The sequence below is a fragment of the Talpa europaea genome (assembly GCF_964194135.1).
Source record: "Talpa europaea genome assembly, chromosome: X".
NCBI lineage: Eukaryota > Metazoa > Chordata > Mammalia > Eulipotyphla > Talpidae > Talpa > Talpa europaea.
Genome location: NC_140081.1, coordinates 10753632 through 10778226, shown reverse-complemented (window position 1 = coordinate 10778226; position 24595 = coordinate 10753632). Strand labels below are relative to the sequence as shown.

The window sequence follows — 24595 nt, the reverse complement described above, 5'->3', positions numbered from 1 at the left end:
CAGTTGCTGACAGCACTCTAAATGAAGCTTCAGTTCTTTGTGAAGAACTCTTTCTATGCAAGATTTTTAAAACCAGTATTCCTTTTTTTTCCCCTCAAATGAGATATTATAACCAATCTTATGTGGAGAGAAAAGTGTTGGGGTGGATCTCTTTAAACGACTTAGAATATAACTATCCAAAATCATCACAACTGGAAATAAGTGGATAAAGTAGATTACATACATTCCTCCGAACACACTTGTTAAATGATTTCTCTTATCTTTCTTGAGTAATGTTAGCATTACTTTAAGTAGCCAGTATTAAGAAGCACTATCCACTTACTTCATGGTACCACCCCTTTGTGTTAAGAAGGGAAAAAAAGCTATTTGTGACATTTTATTTTTAGATATTGATCATCTCATCTTGCTGCAAAGGGAATAAAAATAATTAAAGTTGAGTAAAAAATAATTTGAAGTACAGCATATTTCAAAGCATAACTACCGTCATAACTGTTCAGATGAGATTTCTTGAATGCCTGGTAATAAATGCATGCCCTAGATATTTTTTTTTAAAAAAAATCTACACTTTGCTTATTCAAATTGGCCTCTTTTGGCAGCTTAAGTTTAATTCCTGTCTTCAGATACTGCATGTAATTCCAAGTGCACTCAGTGATTAGTATGTATATAATAGCTTAATGAAACCATTAGATGGACATTGACTGTCTGTAAACTAAATAATTTATTTTAAAATATAATAGGCATTCACCCATGCTGGCCCTTTCATCAAACTTAAAGTAGTATTCTTGCTTTTCTAGTAACTCAAATTTATTTTAGAAAGTACATAATGTAGAGTCTACATAAAATAAAATCACCCATTCATTATCAAGAAGCACTTAACAAATTTACTCTTTTTTCTATCATCCTCATTCCTATTGCTACAAAAGGTAGCCAGAGACCACAGAGCCCAGAAAAATGTGGTACCAAAGATGTGATCTTAGGTTAGGGATGAGTGAAACATGTGCACATATGGAGGTGTAAAAATATAACCCTAACGTTAAATAGATATGTAGATAACCAAAAAATTAATAAAAAAATAAATTTTAAGGGGATAATTTACAAACACAAATATATCATGCCTATAATTAAATTTCCTCTTAAAAGATATTTTGGTAGCATTGTATATTTGCATAGTGTTTCAGAAGTTCTGCTTACTTTCATTCTAGCATTGGAAAGTGTTATGAAGATCAATAGTTTTGTTTTAATGAATCATCTGAGACTTAATGAGTATTTCTGGATATCTCTGAGGTTCTTTACATGAATAGCAGAGATTTCTTGAATAAGGATTTTTACACAGGAGTTGAAATATAAATGAATAATGATTTAAGCATTTAATTTCAAAGTTTCCTTGGAAAAGTATAACAGAATGTGTGCTAACCACAGGGAATAATGGAGAGCTCAGGTCAATTTATTTTAACAAGGATCTAAATGAGCACCTACTATAAATGAAAATGAGCTAGACATTTTCCCCGCCTTCGAGGAGTTCATTATTTAGTGGAAGTCAGATAATTGCTACTTAAAGCAGAATATAACTGTGATAGATGAGATGTGAAATGCTATGCAAAATACATTTAAGGGGTTTCTACCTCTGTCCACACAACAATGAATTCTAGCTAATAAATCAACCAAGGGGACAAAATGGAATCATGAAAAATAATCAATATAAAAACATACAGGAAAAAAAGATTAAAAAGAACAGATGGGAAATAGAAGACAAATAGCAGAGTGGTATATTTAACCCCAACTATATCAATAATTACATTCAATATAAATGGTCAAAATAGGGGGGTAGGTACAGATGTGAAAGATAGTAAAAGTTTCATGAATGAGGAAGCATTTCCTAGACACTTTAAAGGATGGGACATAATTATAACAGCCACAGATAAGAAGATATATGTGGCATGTGTAAGGAGGCCTTAGAACGACATGAAAATATAAAACTGCAAGAGTTATTTCACCAACAATAAGTTATCTACATGAGCTAAAAGTATGATTAAGATTCATGAACGTACTGGAAGATAAAACTGAAATTATATTATGAAATTATGTTACAACCATACTTATTCTTTGAATGCCAAAGAAAGGAATTTGTGATCAATTTGGAAATCAGTGGAAAATTATTGTAAGTGATAAAATTGGAGCTGGGCTTTGGGCCAACTAATTTGAAAGTGATCAATTCTATACTTATAAGTAGATTAAATCAGAATGCTATAAAGACTTATTTCATTAAGAGAAATTTGCAACCAATATTTATTTTAAGATACAACAGAAATGATCTTACAAAAGCAGACTAATATCAAGTCAAATAAAAGTTGGGATGGGGAGGAGGAGCCAAGAACACTAATATGTAGAGGTTTTTGTTCAGAAGTACCTTAAAGATGACATGTGGAACAGAACACGTGCTGGAAAAATGTGTGAGCCTATAAGAAACTGTGAAAAATTTAATGAACAGCCAAACTTTAAAAAACAGAAATTGGTAATATAGAACAAAATGTGCTAAGAAGGGCAAGGCTTTCTCCTCAAAACAGAGTACACAGTGGGTGGGTGGAGGTTACAGAAGGCCCTTCTAGGTCCTGAGTATCTTCAGAGTATTTCAATTGTTGTGAGTAATTTCAATAACCCGTGTGTTTGTCAATACAGAATATACTTAAGAAGTTCAACCTGAAAAATCCTCTTTAGTCTACATAATGCTTCCTGATCTGTAAATAGCAAAACTTAAACCTATTATTGCCTTAATTTAAGATTCCTAAAGAAAACGCTGAGCCAAATAGTGTAGCTGTAAAAAGATCCTGTTGAAAGCATTAGTATTCCTTTGAGGGCAGTACCAGGATGAGATCTATTTTCTACAAAGTAGTTGTCAATAGCAGGTGTTCATACATTCTGGAAAAAAAAAAAAAACTGAATCACTTGTTACTTAGATGGCAGGTTTCCAAGAGCGGAATGGGTAGATTAATCATATCTGACACCAACTGCACTTCCACCACTGCTTGTGTCTCTACAGGAAATCTTCACTCACTGAAGTCATTTCAGTGAATAGTCATTTCATTTGAAACATCTGAAAGTTTAGAAAGACAAACGTATGCTCGGGAACCTGTGAGTTCTAAACATAGAAAACTCTATTTCTGACCTCAATCTGTATGTTCAAGTTAAAAGAAAGGTGACTCTTTTTCCCAGGATCACTTTGTTTATCCACTTTTGATATGGGAAAACATTAGGTATATATGAATTAAGTAGAAATGAATACACCTAAGTATTCTGCCTCAAGATTTTCAAGAAAATATTAGCTGCCATTTAGAAGTGTAGTCTTGTTTATAAAGCAAAAAAGAGTTGGTCAATTACTCAAAAGTTAACCTTTAACTGGCCATCCAGATACAGATGTTTGGAGGAAACATAGGAAATGAAAAATACACATTTTCTGTTGTAATTATGCTTGGAAATAAAGTTATTTTGGAAGTCGACATCAGATGGGTTGCATTCTAATAGAACTGACAACAGTATGAGCTTCTTATATATAAGAAAATGAAAAAGAAACAAACTTCTGTTTTCCCCATTTAATTCCACGGTATTTCAATTGTGTTAGATCTCATGTATAAATGAAAGCTGAAATAATAAAATAGCTATTTTTAAAATATAAAATAGCTATTACAAATCTTGTCATGTATCAGAAAATAAGTGTTAATTATCACTGTATTATGATGGCTTATATATACTGTGCACATATCCAATATTAAGAAGTTATGAGTGATTATCATACAAATACTGTGTAATAGGTACCCTTAAATCAGAGAGAATTTCCCTCCTAATAAGGGGAAACTAAAAATCTGTTATCTACATCTCAAATCTCCGGTCAAGGCAAATAATTTAAAGAGAAATAGAACTTTAGATAAGAGATATCTGAAGAAACGTCATTGACAATACATAACTACAAGGAAAATTAGCCTAAGACTTTATTACTGTTCTTTTATCCTTACTCCTCTAGAGCAATGTATGAGTAACAAGATCACCTGGAAACCTACCAAACATGCGGATTACAGAGTCTCCCCTCAGTTCACTCATGGCATGTCCAAGCAGATAAATTTCAACATGTTTCCATGTGAGGATATTGCTGCTGGTCTGCAGATTGTACTGGACTAGTAATGCCCTAGAACACAGCTCAGCAAGCTGACTTAAGTAGCTGCCCTAAGCACTTAGTATCTGGCCCTTTCCAGAAAAAGTCTGCTGACCTTTGCCTTAAAATGCTACTCTTCTCTGCATTATCCAGTTGAGATCTTTGGAATTAAGTGAAATCTACTGATACCAAATATGAAGACATGCAGTGAGACTTTAAAGCTTATAAAATGTTCACCTTCTTCATGAATTCATGTGACTAACAGCAGAAAGTTGCTGAATTTCCCACTGCCATGATATAATCCTGATGAATGTTATGTCCCACAATTAAAAGTCACATTTCTCCTTTCCACAGTGAAAAATAACCTAAAACCTGCAGTTTCAGAGAAATCGTACAAATAAAATCTATATAGCACATTAGAAAATACACTAAGGCATTTCTATCTGATACTTAGAGAAAATACAGGCAATCTGAGAAATTCTTAATTATTCCTGGTAATAAAGAACAGGGAATAGAAGGATAAATTAAATCATCGATTTCCCCAATAGTCTTCAATATCATGTTTTGCCCTTTCTTTTCCTTATGTGTGTATTGATGGGTAGGTTAACAAGCAATGGCACTGGGTTCAGAAAGCAGCAGCACTGACAGGCTGACATTAGGTTTACCGAGAGCAGTGGCTGCAGGCCTCAGATCTCTCCGATATGTTTTCTGTTTAAATTTGAATACATTTTTGCAGATTATGTTCCAGTCAATTCAATCCTCTACCACTTCTCCGTATCTGATGCTAGGTTTGATTTGAACATTCATATCAACTGCCATACTCTTGAAGGCATTTGATTAGGGACACCTGGCTTAGATAATAAGCAAGGTAAAAAATTAAGGTCATATAAGTAGATCAGGGTTAAAGGGCTTGTTTGCAAATATACCTATGTAAATAAAATAGTTCCTAATAAGGAACACAGATTGCTATCTAAATGGGACAATTTAATACTGTGAAAGTCAATATATTTTAGTCATCCACATTGAAGTGTGAGACTAACAGACACTGTGACCTTATTATAATCATGTCTCTAGAGGTTCAAGTTACTTTTACATTCTGGCAAATAAAACCCTGTTCATTAAGGACTATATAAATAGTTTTCCAGTGAATTATAGTATCTGGTTTCTTTAAAACATTTCTTTGAATGACAGGCCAGCATCTTATAAACTCTTGGTAAACAGAATACTCCTCATTGTCAGAAATTGTTAAGACTATGAGATAGGTAATATATTGACAAGGAAAATTTGTTAGTTAATACCTGTTGCACAATTGTTGTTAGTTCCAAGCATAGCTGTATGACATTATTCCTTGTAACTGAATAGTCTGTGACAGCAGCAAATGGTGACCTATAAAGGGAAAAGGAAAACTGTGATTAATAGGAACAATTTTTGAAAGATCCCAAAATACAAGTTTAAATGAGATTTTGAGTAACATGAACTGTTCTAAAGTTTACATAATAATAAAAATATTCAGGACACATTTAAGGAAAAAAATTGAGGGAAATGCTTGGAAAAGAATTAAAAAAACATAATGTTTGTTTTCCATAAAATCAGCTTTCATTTCTTACAAGGTCTCTTCACTACATCCAAAACAAAACAATAAATAAAGGAGTACTTTAGGCAGCAAAGACAAAATTTTAGTTTACTTTCAAACGAAACTAAGATTTGAACACAATATCTTGAAATAATCATTTAAGAGCTAGCAATAACAGCTAACACTGAGGATTTACTATATGCCAGTTACTGTTCTAAATGTATTACATACACTAAATAATAATTTTCATAGCATTTATATTATTATTATCCCCATATTTCCCATGGATAAGAGATCTGAAGGGGCCTCCCTGGTGGCGCAAGGGGTTAAGTAAGCACAGTACTGTGAAGCTATGATTTCGATCCCTGGCCAGTAAGGGAGCTACCCACATGGCGCAGCAGACCTCTCCTGTCTCGCCAGCTGCTCCCCTCAGCAGTGTATTTCAATCTGCCCGTTCTGCTCCCCACTTTATTTCTGGTGAATCCTCTCACTCCCCGTACCTTTGGCCTCTACCCCAGTTCTTGTATGCATAAATAAATAAATCTTAAAAAAAAAAAAGAGAGAGAGAGAGATCTGTAGTAGGTTAAGTGACAAGAAGAAAAAGTGGTATATTATTATCTATCCCATGAAATCTGAATCCAGAGCACAATCCCCACATATACACACTAATATACCACCACTACACACTTACCTACTTTTTTCTTGTACCACACCAAACATACGTCACTTTGGATTCTTTTTCAAACAATTTATCTGGATAATTAGTGTTATAGCTAAGAAATCTCGATCTGTACCCTGCCATGTTTTCTTCTAAGTTTTATAGTTTTTATTTTCTACATTTTAGAACTATGATCCATTTTTGAGTCAACTTTGTGTATGGTGTGAAGTTTGGGTCAAGGTTCACCTTTTCCTATGCTATCCAAGTGTTCCAATACCATTTGTTAAAAAGACTACCCATTTTCAATTGAAAAGCTTTAGTGTCTTGGGCCTCCCCGGTGGCGCAGCGGTTGAGCGCTGGGGTGCGAAGCTGCCCGCAGCCTCTGCAGTGCCGGTTCGATTCCTGGCTGCTCCCCGGCCACAGGAGGAGGGTCCCACATGGCGCGCAGACCTCTCCTGCCGCCTGCTGCTCCCCTCAGCAGTGTACTTCGGTCCTTCCGCCTGCTCTGCTCCCTGCTCTGGCTCTGGTGAATTCTCTCACCCTCCCGCACTTCTGACTGTACCCAGTGCATGTATAAACGAAACAAACGAACAAATAAATAAATAAATAAATAAATAAAAACCATGCCTCTATAAAAGAAAAAAAAAATAAAAAAAAAGCGCTTTAGTGTCTTCGTCAAAAATCAGGAAACCATAAAGATTATAGTTTCCTATTTTATGTGCTTATAATGTCATCAATACCACAATTACAATTACTGAAGACATATAACCCTTAAAATCAGGCAAAGTAGTTTCTTTTTCAAAACCGAAGTGCTCCAGTTCCTTTGTTTTTAAATATAAATTTCAGAATCAATTTATCTGTAGCTATTAAAAATATCATGCTGGGATTTTTATGTGAATTTCATTAAACCTACAAAGATTTGAGAACTGAAGTTTTTACTAATGTTCACAGTATTTCTCTCCATTTATTTAGGTTTTACTTGATTTTATTCATTGGAGTTTTAAAGTTTTCACATATAGACTGCAGAAATTTTGTTAAACTTATATTTATAGAGATATAAATTTAGTCAAATTACTGGGACCATGCCGATTTAGATAGATCAATTATTTTTGCAGAATTTTAAATTGTATCATGTTTTTAATTTTGATTTTCAATTGTTCACTTTTATTACACACAAAAATTAACTTTTTATGTGATACTTTGTATCCTACAAACTGCTAAATTCATTTACCAGTTCTAAGAGATGTTTTGTGTATATCTTGTAATTTTCTGCACACACATTACCTGCAAATAGATAAAATGCTATTTTTCCCTTTCCAATTTCTTTTTTTTTTTTTTAAGATTTATTTATTTATTATTTATACAAGCACTGGTACAGTCAGAAGCGCAGGAGGGTGAGAGAATTCACCAGAGCCAGAGCAGGGAGCAGAGCAGGCAGAAGGCCCAAAGTACACAGCTGAGGGGAGCAGCGGGCGGCAGGAGAGGTCTGCGCGCCATGTGGGACCCTCCTCCGGTGGCCGGGGAGCAGCCGGGGATCGAACCGGTGCTGCAGAGGCTGCGGGCAGCTTCGCAACCCAGCGCTCAACCGCTGCGCCACCGGGGAGGCCCCCTTTCCAATTTCTATGCCTGTTATTTCCTTTTCGGACCTACTGCACTTGTTTTGACTTCCACTAGAATATTAAATAGGATGGATAAGAGTGGACAGCCTTGCCTTAGTCCCAATTTTTGGAGCAAAGTGTGGCCTAAAAAAAAAAAAAAATTCTAATAGTCTATTGTGAGCATGTCTCCTACTCTGAGATACTACAGTTCTACAGTAGGCTGGAGTCAGCAAAAACTTGTCAGCATCTCACTGCAGATTAGGGAATTTCTTGGACATCACACACAGCATTCCCCCAATATCATTAACTAATGATGTTCAAAAGCAACTTCCTTTATTGTTAACTGAAAATGTTAAAATTAACCAGATGACTCCTTTGTTTCTGCATTCTTTCTGTGCACTAACTGTATATAAGCTGAAATCAAACCTCTGAGGAGTGGGTCAGTCATTTAGAGAAATCTGATGCTGTTTCCCATGGCATAGGTCCTCAGAAAGACAGAAGAATATTTTAATAAATTTCCTTTTTATTATTTATCCACAGCAGTGACGATTTCAGTAAACCAAAGTATCGTCTTTCACAAAGAAGCATACGGTTAGCTGTTCCTTTTGTTCCTATATGTTCTTTATCAAGTTGAGGTGTTACTATTCCTACCTTGCTGAAAATTTTTTTTTATGACCGGGTATAGAATTTTACCAAATGCACATAAAAGGAATTTGTATTCCACTACTGTTTGATGAAATGCTCTTAAAATGTCAATTTTAGGGGGCCTCCCTGGTGGTGTAAGGGGTTAAGCACAGCACTATGCAGCAAACTGCAAGCCTCTGCAGTACGATCCCTGAGTTCGATCCCTGGCTGGCAACCCCGCTGCTCCCTTCAGCAGTGTATTTTAGTCAGTCTGCCTGTTTTGTTCCTCACTCTGTCTCTGGTGAATCCTCTCACCCCCAACACCTCTGGCCTGCACCCCAGCTCTTGTATGCATAAATAAATAAATCTTTAAAAAATAAAATAAAATGTCAATTTTATCTTGTCTGGTAGTGGTGTTCGGCTGTTCTAATCCTTACTAACTTTCTGTCTAGTAGTTTTCTTAATTTTTGAGAGTGGAAATGAAGTATCCAACTACCACTGTGGATTTATCTGTTTCATTTTTGTTCTGTAACTTTTGGCTTCATGTACTTTCAAGCTCTGCTTGGTTCATACATCTTATAAGCAATATATTTTTCTTCTTTTTTGAACTGTCTACTCATTCTGATATATTGCATTTGTTACTTCTTTGGTTTTTAATTTGAATGTAATAGTCACATAATACACATGAGCCCTTGGTTATACATGTATACAAATAAAAGAAGGCTGACAGGCAGTCTTCCCATGAGTTACCAAAGATGATCACTCATCATTACTTAAATATCATGTATGAGTTTAAAAAATCAGATTTCTGTAGTATAAGTGGACAAAACAAAACAAAACAAAATAGAGTAATTTGTTCTTAAGTCTGAAGAAACCCCAAGTTAGAACTCAGGCTACTTAGAAAAAGAACTCCCTAAGGAAAATTTAATTCATGGCAATTTAATTCAAAGGTTTTTGATGCCAGAAAGTAAAAAAGAAATTAAATAAAATCCTTAGCCAACCAATAAATGCCTGTTATAGGAACTATCCTATTTGGATCGTAAGCCATCATATGATAAATATAACTAACACCTGTATTTCTTTCTAGTGCAGAGATTTATGACCCTGTAAGAAATTATTCTTTGTATATTCTTTTCAAACAGACGCATTGCATTTATTGGTACAATTATTTGTGGTTCAGGAATTCTAAACAAATTAGAAGCTAGTAAGAAAAGCTAAAAAGCTAAGACATTAATAAGCAAATCTGGAGGCCTTATTACTTCTCAGGTAGGCACAGACGGGCCTGAAGGGTCAGTCCAGGAGCAGTGGAAATGCTAACAGCTAGCTCATCTCTGGAACCCATTGAGAGCAGTGAGCACATGAGAGGAAATAAGACCAACCAACAATGAGCCACATTTTCTGAACGTGTTTGAGGTAGTTTTGTCATTTTGTTCCTGGTATAGAATTAATTTTTGTCCTACAGTTTCATATCATGGAAGAAGAAATTGAACCGTTTTCTTAGATATGGTAAAAGATGAATTTTTTTTTTATTTCAGAGAAAACATATTTTTCCTTTGTACCATAACATTTATGACTTAAAAATTTAAAGGTTTTCACTGATATAAAAAGATACTTCATTGATACCTTCAAAACAGAATGGTCTTGAAAGGTATCTTCAAAAGAATTGAATTCAGTATTAATGCTAAAATTGAGAAGAAAGAATAAATGTTCACCATAAATAGCAAAATAAACTTTCTATAAATAATACTTTTAAATATTCTTAATGATGTTACTGTGCACAAAATATACACATCTGTAAACTTCTAAGTATAAAGTGATTTGGCAAAGACATATAAAACTGCAAGAAAGAATAGATGTTAAAAGCAGCAGGATGTAGATTAAAAATAGACAAGTAAACTACACATTGAAAAAAACAGTAAAGCTATGAATTGCTATTCATCTCTGAGGACTTTGTGAAAATGTTTCACTCAACTCAATATTCAAATTAAGGGGAAAGAGAATTTCATTAACATTAGATTTTATTTTATTTAAGAAATGCAGGGAGTTGGTTACTTAAGTGGAAATTCCAATGAAATAATAGTTTTTGTGAATTGTAAACATTTTTTCACTAGCACCCTAACTCTCATGCCTTCAACATTTAGAAGATTTTCAATGATATTAAAAGATTCAAAGTAGAATTTGAATTAAGTTTTCTATAAATAAAATTTTACATAACAATTTGAAATATGAAGGCCCCAAACAGCATGGTACTCTTGTGCAGCATTTGAGAGAAATACCAAAATACAAGTAACTGTTTATATATGTCACATTCCCAACAATCACTTCCTCAAAATCTTTAAGGACAGTCAGCATTCAAAAGGAGATGCAGCCAGACAAAAGAACATGATAAAAGAGAAGCAACGGCTTTCATATCAGACAAAAATAGATTCAAATTATAATTTTCTTTTTTTTTCAAATTATAATTTTTATACTAGCTGAATGACTTCAGACAAGTTATTTAATGTCTCATATGAAAAATGAGTCCTGTAATACCTACTTTGTGAGAATTCAATGAGTTGACATATGCAAAGCAGCAAGTTTAGTGTATAAATTAAAGATTTTTGCCTATTCTTTTCTTTTCTCTCACCCCTTTTAAGTGACATAGAAAATTGCAACAAACCCATTTGATATTGCTGTGCCTGCAAATTCTCCCCAAAATGTAGTAAGATTTAATGGCAAAAAACATATATATTTTTAATTAAGCCAGTTGTTAGCATCAAAATTACCATATCTCACAGAACATTTTATTCTTTAACTAAAGAATTATACTATATTGTATAAAAGGAATCACTAAGATTAAAAATTCAATGATTGGCAATATCTACTTACAGAGGCCATTTCAAACCTTCCAAATTAAAACAAATCTACACTGAAAAATCAAAATATTAAGAATTTTTGGTGGGCCTCCCCTGGTGGTGCAACGGTTGAGCACTGGGCTGCGAAGCTGCCTGCAGCTTCTGCAGCGCCAGTTCGATCCCCGGCCACCAGCAAGGGTCCCACATGGCGTGACAGACCTCTCCTGCTGCGCCAGCTGCTCCCCTTAGCAGTGTATTTCGTCGGTCTGCCTGTTCTGCAACCCACTCTGGCTCTGGTGAATTCTCTCACCCTCCCATGCTTCTGACTGTACCCAGTGCTTGTATAAATAAATAAATAAATCTTTAAAAAAAAAAAGAGCTTTAAAAAAAGAATTTTTGGTAAACATTTCAATGGAACGTTAATAATTATTTATGTTCTTTCTAAGTTCTAGAAACAACAAACATATTTTTACCATATATAAAAACAGATTAGTGCTGTTCTATAACTTAAAATGAAAAATCCAAAAATATTAACTGAGTTATTTAGAGAAGAGGTAGTAACTTACATTGTAATTCCACCAGTCACTACCAAATTCTGTGTTTATCCTTTGGTAGTATACGAATGGAAATATGCTGAATATATTCCTCATGTGACTTTGGTAAACAAAGTCAAGGAATGATAGAATACAAGCGCTTTAAAGGGAAATTCAATGTCTGCTCAAAAAGTAAATAAAAACAGAGGCTGAGGCTCAAAGTCACCCAGGGCTAGAGGCAGAGGTGAAATTCAATTCTTTCTGAGTTCTGGGCTTTTATAACTGCCTTTCAGGAAGCATTTCAACTGAGATTCACAATGGTGGTCATGGAGAACACTGTTTTTTGGTTATTCTATCATTGATTAATGTGTTTTGTTTCCTGGGTAGTTAGTAGGACTACACTGAAGTAAAAGGGCAAGTAGAATGCTACTTTATGCCCTTGCTGCTACCTAGAAGATATTTTTTTTTCTTTGAACAGAATAAACATGCAACAAATATACACTTGCTAACAATCTGTAATAAAAATCTGGGATATATGTCTGGAAAACAAAGAGCCTAACATTTCAACTGGCACAGTTAAAGATAAAATTCTATTTTTATTTAAATTTATTTCAGAACCATGTGAAATGTATATTAGTCAAGGAGCAGTTATGATATTCACACATCCATGATGAAGAAGGAAGCAAAGTCAACCTCCCAAATAAAGAAGTACCACTCATCATTTGCCTAACCACTTTTCCGCCATCGTAAAGGATTAAGCATCCGTGAAAGGGGGAAGTTAATTTTACACAAAGCTATACTAAACTACAAAACATTTCACAGAAAGCTTTCTTCAAAGTTTTCACTTACTTTTAATTTACAACCATCCCATGCATTCCAGTTTTTATGAGTTCTCAGTAAAAATACTTAAGCTACTGCTGAAATGGTCACGTATATCCTGATCCCCTAATCTACCGCCTACGTTAAGTCATTATGGCCTCACCCTATCACAGAAACATGATTATACTCACCACTTCTTTTTACTCCTATCTTAAATATTCTCACCACATCCACAAAAAAAGTAATTTATGAGGTGATAGATATATCAACTGCTCTTCCTGTGGTAATCACTTTGTAATACATACGTGTATCAAATTATGTTGTACATTTTCAACTTAGGCAATGTTTTATGTCAATTCCATCTCAATAAAATTTGATAAAAATAAGGATGAAGTCTTAAAACCTGAAAAAAAAAAACCCTCTTCACTCACTTTTTATGCTTCCACTTTCAGCTAATTCTTTCCTACCTCTCTGGTTATGTCTTCTTATTTTTTCACATAAGCTGAACTTGGCCTATATTTTTAACTATCCCCCAATTTCTGTCAGTATCTTTTCTGAGCAGCAAATACATTTTTATCTGAATATTCTCTAACCATCACAATCTATCATAACCAACATTGAAAACTTATTTGTCTTCTGCCATAACCAATGCCTCCCTATTTGACAATGGTGTCACCACCCACTGGGTCTGCCAAGTCAGAAACCTCTGATTCAACCTAGATGTTTCCTTTTTCTTAGTAACTACTATATCCTACTTGTAACTGATTCTTATATATCTGCATAAATATCTCCAACATTCTTTCATACTGTCTTCTGTTTCTCTAATTAAGAATCTCAAAAAATAGTGGAGAAGATATATTTTGAAGGAAGGGGTTCAGAACAGGCCTCCCCAAGATGTGTCGTATTAGCATACACATTATTTTGAGCTATAGCATGCACATATTTTTGACCTTGTGGGCTCAAGAGAAATTTTTGCAGCTCCCGTAACTCCTTAACCTAGAAGAATCTGAACTGGAAGTCTTACCCAGAATACGTTACTACCAGAGATAACTTTTATCTGAACGACCCATCTGTATAGCAGAGCAAACAGCTAATTATGAAACATCTGCTCTTCCTATCATCCTGTGAAATGCCCTCCTTCCCTCTGAAGGGGAGATGCACTACTCCATTCCTTAACTCATAATGACATAGACATCTCACTTCACTTTTCTGACTTTGAGCCTCTTTTCTATGTGGGGTTCTTGTACATACAAAAAAAATTTTGAACTTGCTTTTCTCTTGTAATCTGTCCTATGTCAATTTAATTATTAGACCAGCCAAAATGGTAAAGGAAATTTTTTCCTGCCTAACAGTAGTCAGATGCCTAGAGTGAATACTGTGTAAGTGCTATTTTTTTTTTTCTATCTGTAAAATAAAGACAAATCACCTAGGGTAATTTTGATTAAATGAGAGTGGCTAGAGGTAACAGTGTCAGAATCACCAACATTAGCAGCAGCATGATTAATTCCTAAAATAGCCTCTAAATTGGTTTTGCTTCCTCTAGCTTTCCACTTCTCTAAATCTTTTCCAATATGATAGCCCAAGTAATCTTCAAAATTCACAGATCTAAATACAGTGCCACTGAACAGGTCCCCATTGCCTTCAGAATAAAGTCCAAAAGCATTATTTAGTATTGCATATAAGTATTTTTTCTATTTTACTTATCTTTCTTCTCTCCTTTTAAAAACTTAATTTCTAAGAGCAGCATCATCTCTGTAATTAACTTCAGTTTCTTTCTTTAATGTACAAAAATCCCAATAGTGGAAGATTTTAAACTTAACAGCAAATTCTTTTTTTGGTACTAGCACGTATGAATTTCATTTTAATGGTCAAAATGTTGCATGGCCATTTATTTAATTGATAATAATAGTATGACATCATATGAAAAAAGCATTGTGAGAACCTTTGCAGCAATGGAAGCCAAACAGATGATTTAAATTATTTCCTTCAGGCTTTTGTCACATTTTCTCTTCCTATAAAACAAACACAAAACACCACAAATTGACTACATAGATTGCTATGTGCAGGTTTTTATGCATGTTTGTTTGCTAATATGTGTAGGTGAACTGGCATTTATTAAGACTATCTTACTAAATGGCAAAAATAATGCCACCATTACAAATTATATAATACAATAAAATCTCACAAACTATATATAAGACATTTATGTGATTTTATAAATAGCCACATCTGCCGTTAAGAAGCAAAAATATTCTCTGGCCATTCTATTCACTTCCTTCCTTATTTATTTAGTTAACAAGTACTAATATAAATCAAAAATATAGTTAAATTTACTTAATACAAATTTCAAAGCTGAGCAAAATTACAATTATACGGCAAGTGATAATATGAGACTATAACTAAAATTCAAGTATATGTTTAATAAACTTTCTGATAACCAAGAAGCCTCCCAAAACAAAACTTAACACCAAATTGTAATGTATTAGATTACTTAAGAACTAAATCATATTTTAAATATAGTTGTCATTGATCATTATATTACTTATAGAATTTATAAATTACACCCAAAGTTAGTTTACAACAGAAGAGCCAACTGGGACAACTGGACAGTCATATGAAAATGAATGAAACTAAACACAAAAATTAACTCAAAATGGACTGAAGACTTGGAATGAGACCTGTAGCCAAAAAAGTCCATAGAGAAGCCATATAGGCAAAACACTCTGAAACACCTTCAGCAATTTGGGGGGACTCTATACAAGGGCAAGGGAAATAAAAACAAAAACATATTGAACCATAATAAACTAAAAATTTCTATACAGCAAAGGAAACGATCTTAAAAATGAAAAGACATCTTACTGAATGGGAATATTTCCATCTTATACGTCCAACAAGAAGCTAATATCCAAGATCTACAAAGAACTCATACAATTCAACAAAAGGAAAATAAAATCCAATTTTTAAAAATGGGCTGAATCAGTTAAACAGATACATCTCCAAAACAGATATAGATGGTCAATATCTGCTTGAAAAAATGCTTGCTATCACTTCTTATTAGGGAAATGCAAATCAAAACCACAGTGAGATACCACCTCCCATCCATAAGAATGGACCATATCAAAAATAGGGAAGAGTAAGTGTTGGTGAGGGTGTGGACAAAAAGGAAGACTTGTACACTGTTGCTGGAAATATAGACTGGTCCAGCCATTATAGAAATAATATGGAGGTTTCTTAAAGCATTAAAAATAGGTGTGCAATTCCTCTCCTAGGTATCTACCCAAGGAATACAAATACAGTAATTTGAAGGTACATATTCAGAGAACAGCACTATTTATAATAGCCAGTGTTTTATAAACATTCTGACTATGGAACTGAAGTTACCCGAAGGGAAGATGTGGGTTAGGAGCAAAGGGAGGAGGAGACCCAAGGCACTATGATAGAAGATTATGGGTGCTTCTGTGGAGGATGTGGTGTGGTAACATACATCTGCTGTGATGTGTACCTAAACAACTAAATCATATACTGATTTTCACAGCAACATTACTTCAATTAAAAAATATTAAGGGACACCCTGGTGGCACAGGGGGTTGAGCACAGTGCTGTGAAGCTAACAAGAGCCTCTGTAGCGCGAGTTCGACACCCGCCCAGCCAGGGAGCAACCCACATGGCACAGCAGACCTCTCCTGTCTCGCCCGCTGCTCCCCGCAGCAGTGTATTTCACTCAGCCTACCTGTTCTGTTCCTCGCTCTGTCTCTAGTGAATCCTCTCACCCCTGCAACTCTGGCCTGTACCCCAGGTTCTTGTATGTATAAATAAATATTGTATGTATAAATAAAAAAAATTAAAAAGAAAAAAAATCAGGAGACAAAGCAGTATTATATTACCTTGCTTACAAAAAAGCAACAGTAATTTGCAACTATCAAGACTATAATTATTAATTGGCTTACTTTGTTGGATATAAAATTTTACAAAATATTAACATATATTTAATATCCTTATATTGAGATGAATCATAAATATACATTTGTTACTTAATATTCCTCTATCCGTCCAATATTTTCACAAGAAAACATAAAATAATGTTACGCCCAAACTTGTCAGAGGAAGATCGTTTGTGAGACACATGGAAGCTTTTACCTGTCCAGCCAGGCAAGCAGACTCTTGGCTGCTCCAATCAGATCTACAACCGAAGTCAGAAAGTCGTTTGGTAATTTTCGGCTGGTTCTCCCATCATAATGACCACTTCTTCTCCTTCCTGTTATAAAATTCTGTAGATTTTTCGCAGATGCATTCAACTTGTGAGAAAGGGTTTTTAGATTTTCTGTTTCCAAGCCATAGTTCTAGATTACAAAAAAAGAGACAACGAATATACTGAAAGTTAGAATTTTACTCATTTTGAAAACCATTTACTAACTACTGAGTAGAGGTAATGGGACTAGAGTTTAGAGTTACAAATAACTTAGGTGGGATTCTTGGTCTAGTGGAACTCACAGTCAAATGAGGATTTGGGGAAATGTCAGGTAAACAAGTTATAAAAATCTGTGATGAACTAATTATGAACTATAAGGGCACTGTATCATGAACTATGTCGTCCATGACAAAAAGACTAGCAGGATTCATAGGTGGATTTTTAAAATGTAAACCTAAATTTATTTATTTGTCAAATTCAACAATTACTATCAACAATTATTTTTGAGTCTACTGTCATATGCTTAGTCACGAATATAGTACTAGTAAAATTTCTACTTTCCCAAAACGAGCAAAATAAGCATAACCCACTAAAAGAAAAATCAAGAGATAAATGACATGTAATAAACCTTTTTTCTGTATACTCTACATAATGACTCATCTAAGTTTATTTTATAATATGTTACCAGGAAAAACCCTTCTTCAGAGGAACCAATACACTTTATCCTTTCTTTTCCACAGGCCAATTTCTTTTGAATAGAATTCAAAACTATACTTCTAAATTCATTTTCATTTTGCTCATGGCTGCATTAGCTCACTCAGATGCAAAGCACATCTGAAGCAATCATAGTGACTTTTTGTAAGTATGTTGTTTTCCTTTTTCTTAGTCTCGGTCACACTTTTCAATTTGTACTAGTGTATTATTTCACCCTAAATACTTTGTCTAAGAATTATTGCAGGAAGGTTTGTAGGAATAAATATAATAAATAAATAAATAAATGAATAAATAAATAAATAAAAATAAACTTTTAAATCGTATTCAATAGGAAAATATTGTAGAATCCCATCAAATATATTTTAGGGGAAGATTTTATAAGTTACAAATAATTTTTAAAATAGGTAATTGCAAAATTCTCATTATTAATAGACACTACAGGAAGAGACTTGCCCCACTACCTAGTCTCTGAGCATTTACTTCAGAAATTTTGTAATTGCAATTCTCCCCCTGCTTCTTTGAAAAGTATGTAAATCTTTTCAGAAGTTAAATAACCCTGGGTCTCCCTGGTTAAAAGGCAACCTATGAAGTTATCGGCAGCCACTGCAGCATGAGTTCGATCCCCAGTCAGGGAGCTACCCACATGGCGCAGCAGACCTCTCCTGTCGCGCCTGCTGCTCCCCTCAGCAGTGCATTTCAATCTGCCTGTTCTGTTCCCCACTCTGTCTCTGGTGAATTCTCTCACCTGCCAGACCTCTGGCCAGTACCCCAGTTCTTGTATGCATAAATAAATAAATCTTTAAAATAAAAAAAAGGTTAAACAACTCTGTTATCATCATCATAACCCAGGAATGTATTCTCAAAGACCTGGGAACAATCTCTTTGAAATGTCATTATCCAGGATGTTAGAGAACCTGGCTCAGTTTCTGTGGGAGGTTCGGAGCCTAAATTTTGTAGGTGCCTTACTTACTCCAGCTTGCAACACTACTTACGCCTATAAAAGCAAGAGCTTTATTTTTGAACTTTGAATAAAGCCAACTGGCTAGCAAATATGGTTACTTCCTAATACTAAATGAGTTTAGAGTAAACTGTGTGACAAATGGGGTATCAGGTCCTCAACTTGAGGACTAGGTGTTATTTATCTTCATAGTATGTTTGTAATAATTTGTTTGACTATGTACAAGAATAAAATTTTTCTCTGTACTGCAATCTCTTAGTGGATTGCTTATGAATTTTAATGCTTATCAGTAATAAAATGGTTTTAAGTCTAAAAAATAACTAATTTTGAGCTGTAAAACACCTCTAAGAAAAGCTAATTAATTTGATCAAAGATGAACTTCATCAAACAGGTACACAGCATGTACAAATCTGCCATGTGTAAAATTAAAATTATCATCACTTTACAGGAAATCATAAGCCCCCCAAAATGTTCTAAGCTTCTAAGGCCCAAACACATTTAAGGTAGATTTACCCTTTTTTTACAATTGAGAAAAGTGAGGCACAGGGAGATTTTTTTGGTTTGTTTAAAGAGCTTAGAATAGACAGAGCTCAGAGTGGGTCTAACAAGTCACCAACGCACATGTAAGGGGATGCTTCTACCACAATTCTTTAGCACCAATATCCCACCCAAAGCAGGTGGGAACCACAAATGAAGCAAAATACTGGGAGAATGAGAAAGGGAGGTAAACGGCACAATCAATTTAGCTATTATCATTAAACAAAAACCACAGGGAACCTACTTAATATGAAATTTAGATTTATGTTTTTCTCTGGTGATATTAAAAAAAAGAACTTGGAGGGCCTCCCTGGTGGTGCAAGGGGTTAAGACACAACCTATGAAGATATCTGCAGCCACTGCAGCACCAGTTCTATCGCCCTGCCGGCCAGGGAGCAACCCACATGGCACAGCAGACCTCTCCTGTCTCGCCCACTACTCCCCTCAGGACCGTACTTCCGTCAATCTGCCTGTTCTGTTCCTCACTGTCTCTGGTGAATCCTTTCACCACCACCCCCCCCCCAGGCCTCTGGCCTGTACCCCAGCTCTTGTACGTATAAATAAAAGAATCTTAAAAAAAAAAGAAAGGGCCTCCCCTGGTGGCACAGGCGGTTGAATGCAGCGCTGTGAAGCTGTCTGCAGCCTCTACAGTGCCGGTTCAATTCTGGCCGGCCGGTGAGGATCCCACATGGCATGATAGACCCCTCCTGTTGCGCCCGCTGCTCCCCTCAGCAGTGTATTTCATCAGTCTGCCTGTTCTGTTCCCAGCTCTGTCTCTGGTGAATCCTCTCACCCTCCCGTGCATCTGGCCTGTACCCCGGTTCTTGTATAAAATTTAAAATAAATAAATAAATAAATAAATGAAATGAAAAGGAAAGGAAAGGAAAAAAAAGAAAAAGAGAAAGAACCTGGAGGAGAACAAAGGAGACACTAGAAATGGATCTGGGTACATAAACATTAAATACCAAATTAAGTATGTTACCAATCAAGATTTAATAACTATGAAAGTCTGATTGTACTTTGGTGAGGATTTCTATTTTTATTAAAATACGTTTTCTTGGAGCCATGGATTAATTTTTAAAAACACAGTATACCAAATATTCAACCGCTTAATTTGAATTGCATTGTAGTCTCTTAAAGAGGTTTGGCTTGCACAAGTGAAACTATACTCTATTGAAATTCTCTTCCACGCAAACATGGATTATATGTGAAACCTTTGGGAGATTTTATGCAGGATGTTACTACAAGAAGGAAATCTTTTTATAAGTTTATAAAAGAAACTCTCTCATGACTAGATAGGAATAATTTATAACTATATCAATTAAATGTAAATGGTACTTCTGAAGTGCTTAAAAGTATTTTTAGAAGTTTATCTCTTTGTTAAAGCATTTTCTCTGATGTATAACAGTTCGCATTCTTTATTTTTGTGTATTAATGATTTTAATGAGGAAATAGTTATTTACAAACAAATAATTTGTTTTACAGAGATGTCTACAAATAAGAAATTAGCAATGCAACTTTTACTCTGTAGCTATCAGCCTCTATAAAAGATTAATTTGATGTATTTCTATATAATACTAGCATCTCAAAAATTTTATTAGAAAAGGTAAAATAAGTTAAAATAATAAAAGGATTATAAATAAAAACCTGACGGGAAAACAAATACTTCAAAACCTTCAAAATTTAAGATAACACTAAAATTATTTTTTTGAAATATGATGCAAGAATTAGGAAATAGGAAAATCTTCTGGACAAAACCTGGAAGGACACCCTGAGAAAGTCTCCTAACTTGGAACCTTACTAAAGAAATACCCTATGTGGAACAGCAGTGAAAAGTGAGACAGACAGAGGAATTCAGTGGCAAGAACAGACAAAAGATAATGTCATAGAGGATGGAGAGGGAAATCTTTTCCTAGAAGAGAAATATAACCAGTTAAATATGAAATGTACATAGCTGTTTTCTTTGTCCTATATGTTACCTATTTGCTCATACACTAGGCCAAAGTCATGTCTGCCAGGAAGCAGTCATGACTCCAGTAGTGACTTCAGGCTAATTGCACATAGCCAGTCTAGTCTTATAGAGTAAGTGATAAGTTCATATTGTTCTTCTCCTTCATTTACATGCATGCAAAAGTACATAAAAAAGAAACAAAGGAATGCACTTAACATTTGAGAAAATTGCGTTGGCTATATTCTCAGTAAACACTTCACTAAAAATATCCAATATTGACACCACATATTATACAATGTCAGTGTTATTTTACTCAGAGCTTAATTTGAATGAATCAATGTAGCAGGTGTTTAGGCTTATAATACTTGGCTTTATAAATGAGTAAGTTCTAAAAGGATGTTTTAATGAACTTTTTTAGAAATAAATTATTTTAAATGAATGAAGCAAGTAATTATGTTGCAAAGAAATAAATCATAGCAACTGCAGACATCAGAATTTTCATGCAAAATGTCTACTGTATGAAAAGTACATGAAGAATGAAATAAAACTGTTCTTATCCAGATGTGAATGATTCAGTTATACTTCCAAAATAAAAGGTATATTGTCATAACATAAATTAAGGGTTGTACATTAAACTACATATATTTTACTTATGCCTTACAACTTCAGTTAATACACTGTGCTCTCTAGTTAATCACACTAAGTGATAGCATAACAGCCTGAAATAGTTAATACAGCTTCAAATCATTAACAGTTTACTTCATCTTAGAAAAACTTGGTATGAAACAATATAGTTGCTGCTTAATAATAAATCCATAAATTAATCAGCGGTCATAATATGTATTCCTCATCAGTACTAACTTTAAGACCACACAAATGAAAAAATTCCACAGCTTAAAAGAAATAGGAATTTGGTAATTTTTCTGTCTTCCTTATAGAAGGATCAGAAACTTTAAAGCAAGAGGCCATGAAGGCAAAAGATAAAATTACAGTTCTCTGGAGAAAGGCAGAGAATTTAACGCAGGAAGGTAATGTTATAATTTAACATCCTCTGAGTGCTAAGTACTGGGCAAAAAGCACAGTGGTGGACTGAAAATTAGTGTTAAGTTGCCTTTCTTCCCATCAGTTTTCACTCTGCACCAGCCAAACCAAAATTCTGATTTTTCTCTGTGCACTCCATATTCTTTCACAATTCTGTCTTTACACAAGATACTCTTTCTGCCAGATAACTATATCTCCCACTTTTTTTTTTTTTTCATCTGACAAACATCCACTCCTCCTGCAAGTCCCAAAGCAAATTCCACTTATACTTGCTGGATCCCTCAGCATGTTCATCATTTACTTCTACATTCCCCTGGGATGTTCTATAAATCTGTAGTATCGGGCCTCCCTGGTGGCGCAAGGGGTTAAGACACAACCTATGAAGTTGTCTGCAGCCTCTCCAACAGGAGTTCGATTCCCTGGCCGAGCAGGGAGCAGTTGCCCACGTGGCGCAGCAGACCTCTCCTGACTTGCCCGCTGCTTCCCTTCATCAGTGTACTTTGGTCAATCTGCCTATTCTGGTCTCCACTCTGTCTCTGGTGAATCCTCTCACCTTCCCACACCTTTGGCCTAAACCCCAGCTCTTGTATGCATAAATAAATAAATCTTTAAAAAAAATAAATCTGTAGTATCTTTTAATGATGGGTGGATGTCTTCTTTACTGGCCTACATACATCTTTACTGGACTACATACACACAGACTATCCCTTCTTGATCTTTGTATTCCCATGGTAAGCACTATTTGAGCATGAATATATAGTAATTGAAAGAAGAAATAAATACAATAAATGTAAGGAGAAAGCAAAGTCAGTAGAGACATTACAATTTCAAAGAGACAAGACATAGTTCCCCCTAACCAAGTTAGTTTGCTGCTGAGGGATCTCATCTCCTGACTTTAGACATGTAGAAGTAAATCAGAATTCACCGCTCAGAAATTTGCTTTATATCCCACGGAAAATATCTGTGGCAAAAACTGGAAGTTGTTTGCACGTCTAAAGGAAGTTTAATATTTGACCTCTTTGGGGAATGTAGCCAGTTTAGCGCTGAATAAACACAGAAAGAATGAAATTGGTGTTTTCTTTTCCCCAAGAAAATACTGCAACAGGGCCTCCCCTGGTGGCGCAGGCAGTTGAGTGCAGTGCTGTGAAGCTGTCCACAGCCTCTGCTGCGCCAGTTCGATCCTGGCCAGCCGGCAAGGGTCCCACATGGCGCGGCAGACCTCTCTTGTCTCACCCGCTGCTCCCCTCAACAGTGTATTTCGTCAGTCTGCCTGTTCTGCTCCCTGCTCTGTCTCTGGTGAATCCTCTTACCCTCCCACGCATCTGGTCTGTACCCCGGTTCTTGTATAAAATAAATAAATAAATCTTTTTTAAAAAAAAAAAAAAAGAAAAAGAAAATATTGTAATATGACAGTGCTTAAATGCAGAATTGTAGCAGGATTAAAACTCAGTATACAAAGTCATATAGTATAGCTCCATGGCTCCAACATGGAAATGGTTTACACAGGTAGCTCTGCTCTCATTCCTTTATATAAGTTTAGATCAGTAGAGGTTGCTGTTCATGGGCCAAATTTCAAAGCCTCTACACAGGTCTCAACTATCTGTAGGTAACACTGTGATCTCAATCTTCTTTCTTTCTTTAAACTGGCAGTGTGGGAGTCCAGTACATAAGTAGTTCATCTATGAGGAACCCTGCTTATGAAACAAAAACCCTTGACTTCTAAGTTCTGACACACAACTATTACAGTTACAGAAAATACAGCAAATGAGGCATTGCCAGATCAGATGCCCATCTCCAAATCACTTCTATTGCATCTTCATAGCCACTGAATGGATGTGGAGACCACTATGCAAAACCATCATGGAACTCTTAACTTACCCTAAGTACTATCTTTGATTTCTTCAGTCATACTTGAATCATTCATGGATGGTACTGCAATGTCCACAAAAGGCAGTACAAATTTCTTATGGTGTTAAGGGACTTTATAGTCTGGCCCTATTCTATCTTTCAAGCCTAATTTTCTGCCTGCTCTCTCCTTTGTCATTCCAACGAGCTTACCGTTTTTCAAACACACCATGCATGCCCTTTATTCTGTGTGCTCTGTGTGTGTTGTTTTAAAATGTGCTGTTTTAAAATCAACCTGGAATGTCCTTCCCTCTCTTCCCTCACCTACAAACACACTGTCATCCTCCACAAGGCTGCTTAATTATCACCCCTTTGGCAATATAAACCTATATTGTGATTATCTCTTACCCCACTAGGCCACTAGGCTTTTCAAAAGGGCAGGAACCAGATTTTACAGCTGACACATACAGTACCAAGCATATTAATTGCTTCTTGAATTGAACTATGTTTATTATCTACTCATTTCTTATTAATCATCACCTTAATTATAGTTAATGTCTACTGTGTGCCAGTCACT

At 35.1% G+C, this 24595-nt stretch overlaps 1 protein-coding gene across 4 annotated transcripts in view; it reads right to left on the bottom strand.

Annotated features, from left to right (window-relative positions):
* The window catches only part of CNKSR2 (connector enhancer of kinase suppressor of Ras 2), a gene marked incomplete at both ends in the record, with an annotated part of 238038 nt that overhangs the window by 166411 nt on the left and 47032 nt on the right, over positions 1-24595 (bottom strand). For all 4 annotated transcript variants that reach the window (XM_084259165.1, XM_084259166.1, XM_084259167.1 and 1 more), the window contains 2 exons: positions 5443-5530; positions 16921-17123. In XM_084259165.1, the coding sequence (XP_084115291.1) occupies positions 5443-5530; positions 16921-17123 (291 nt within the window). The remainder of the gene's footprint in view (positions 1-5442; positions 5531-16920; positions 17124-24595) is intronic.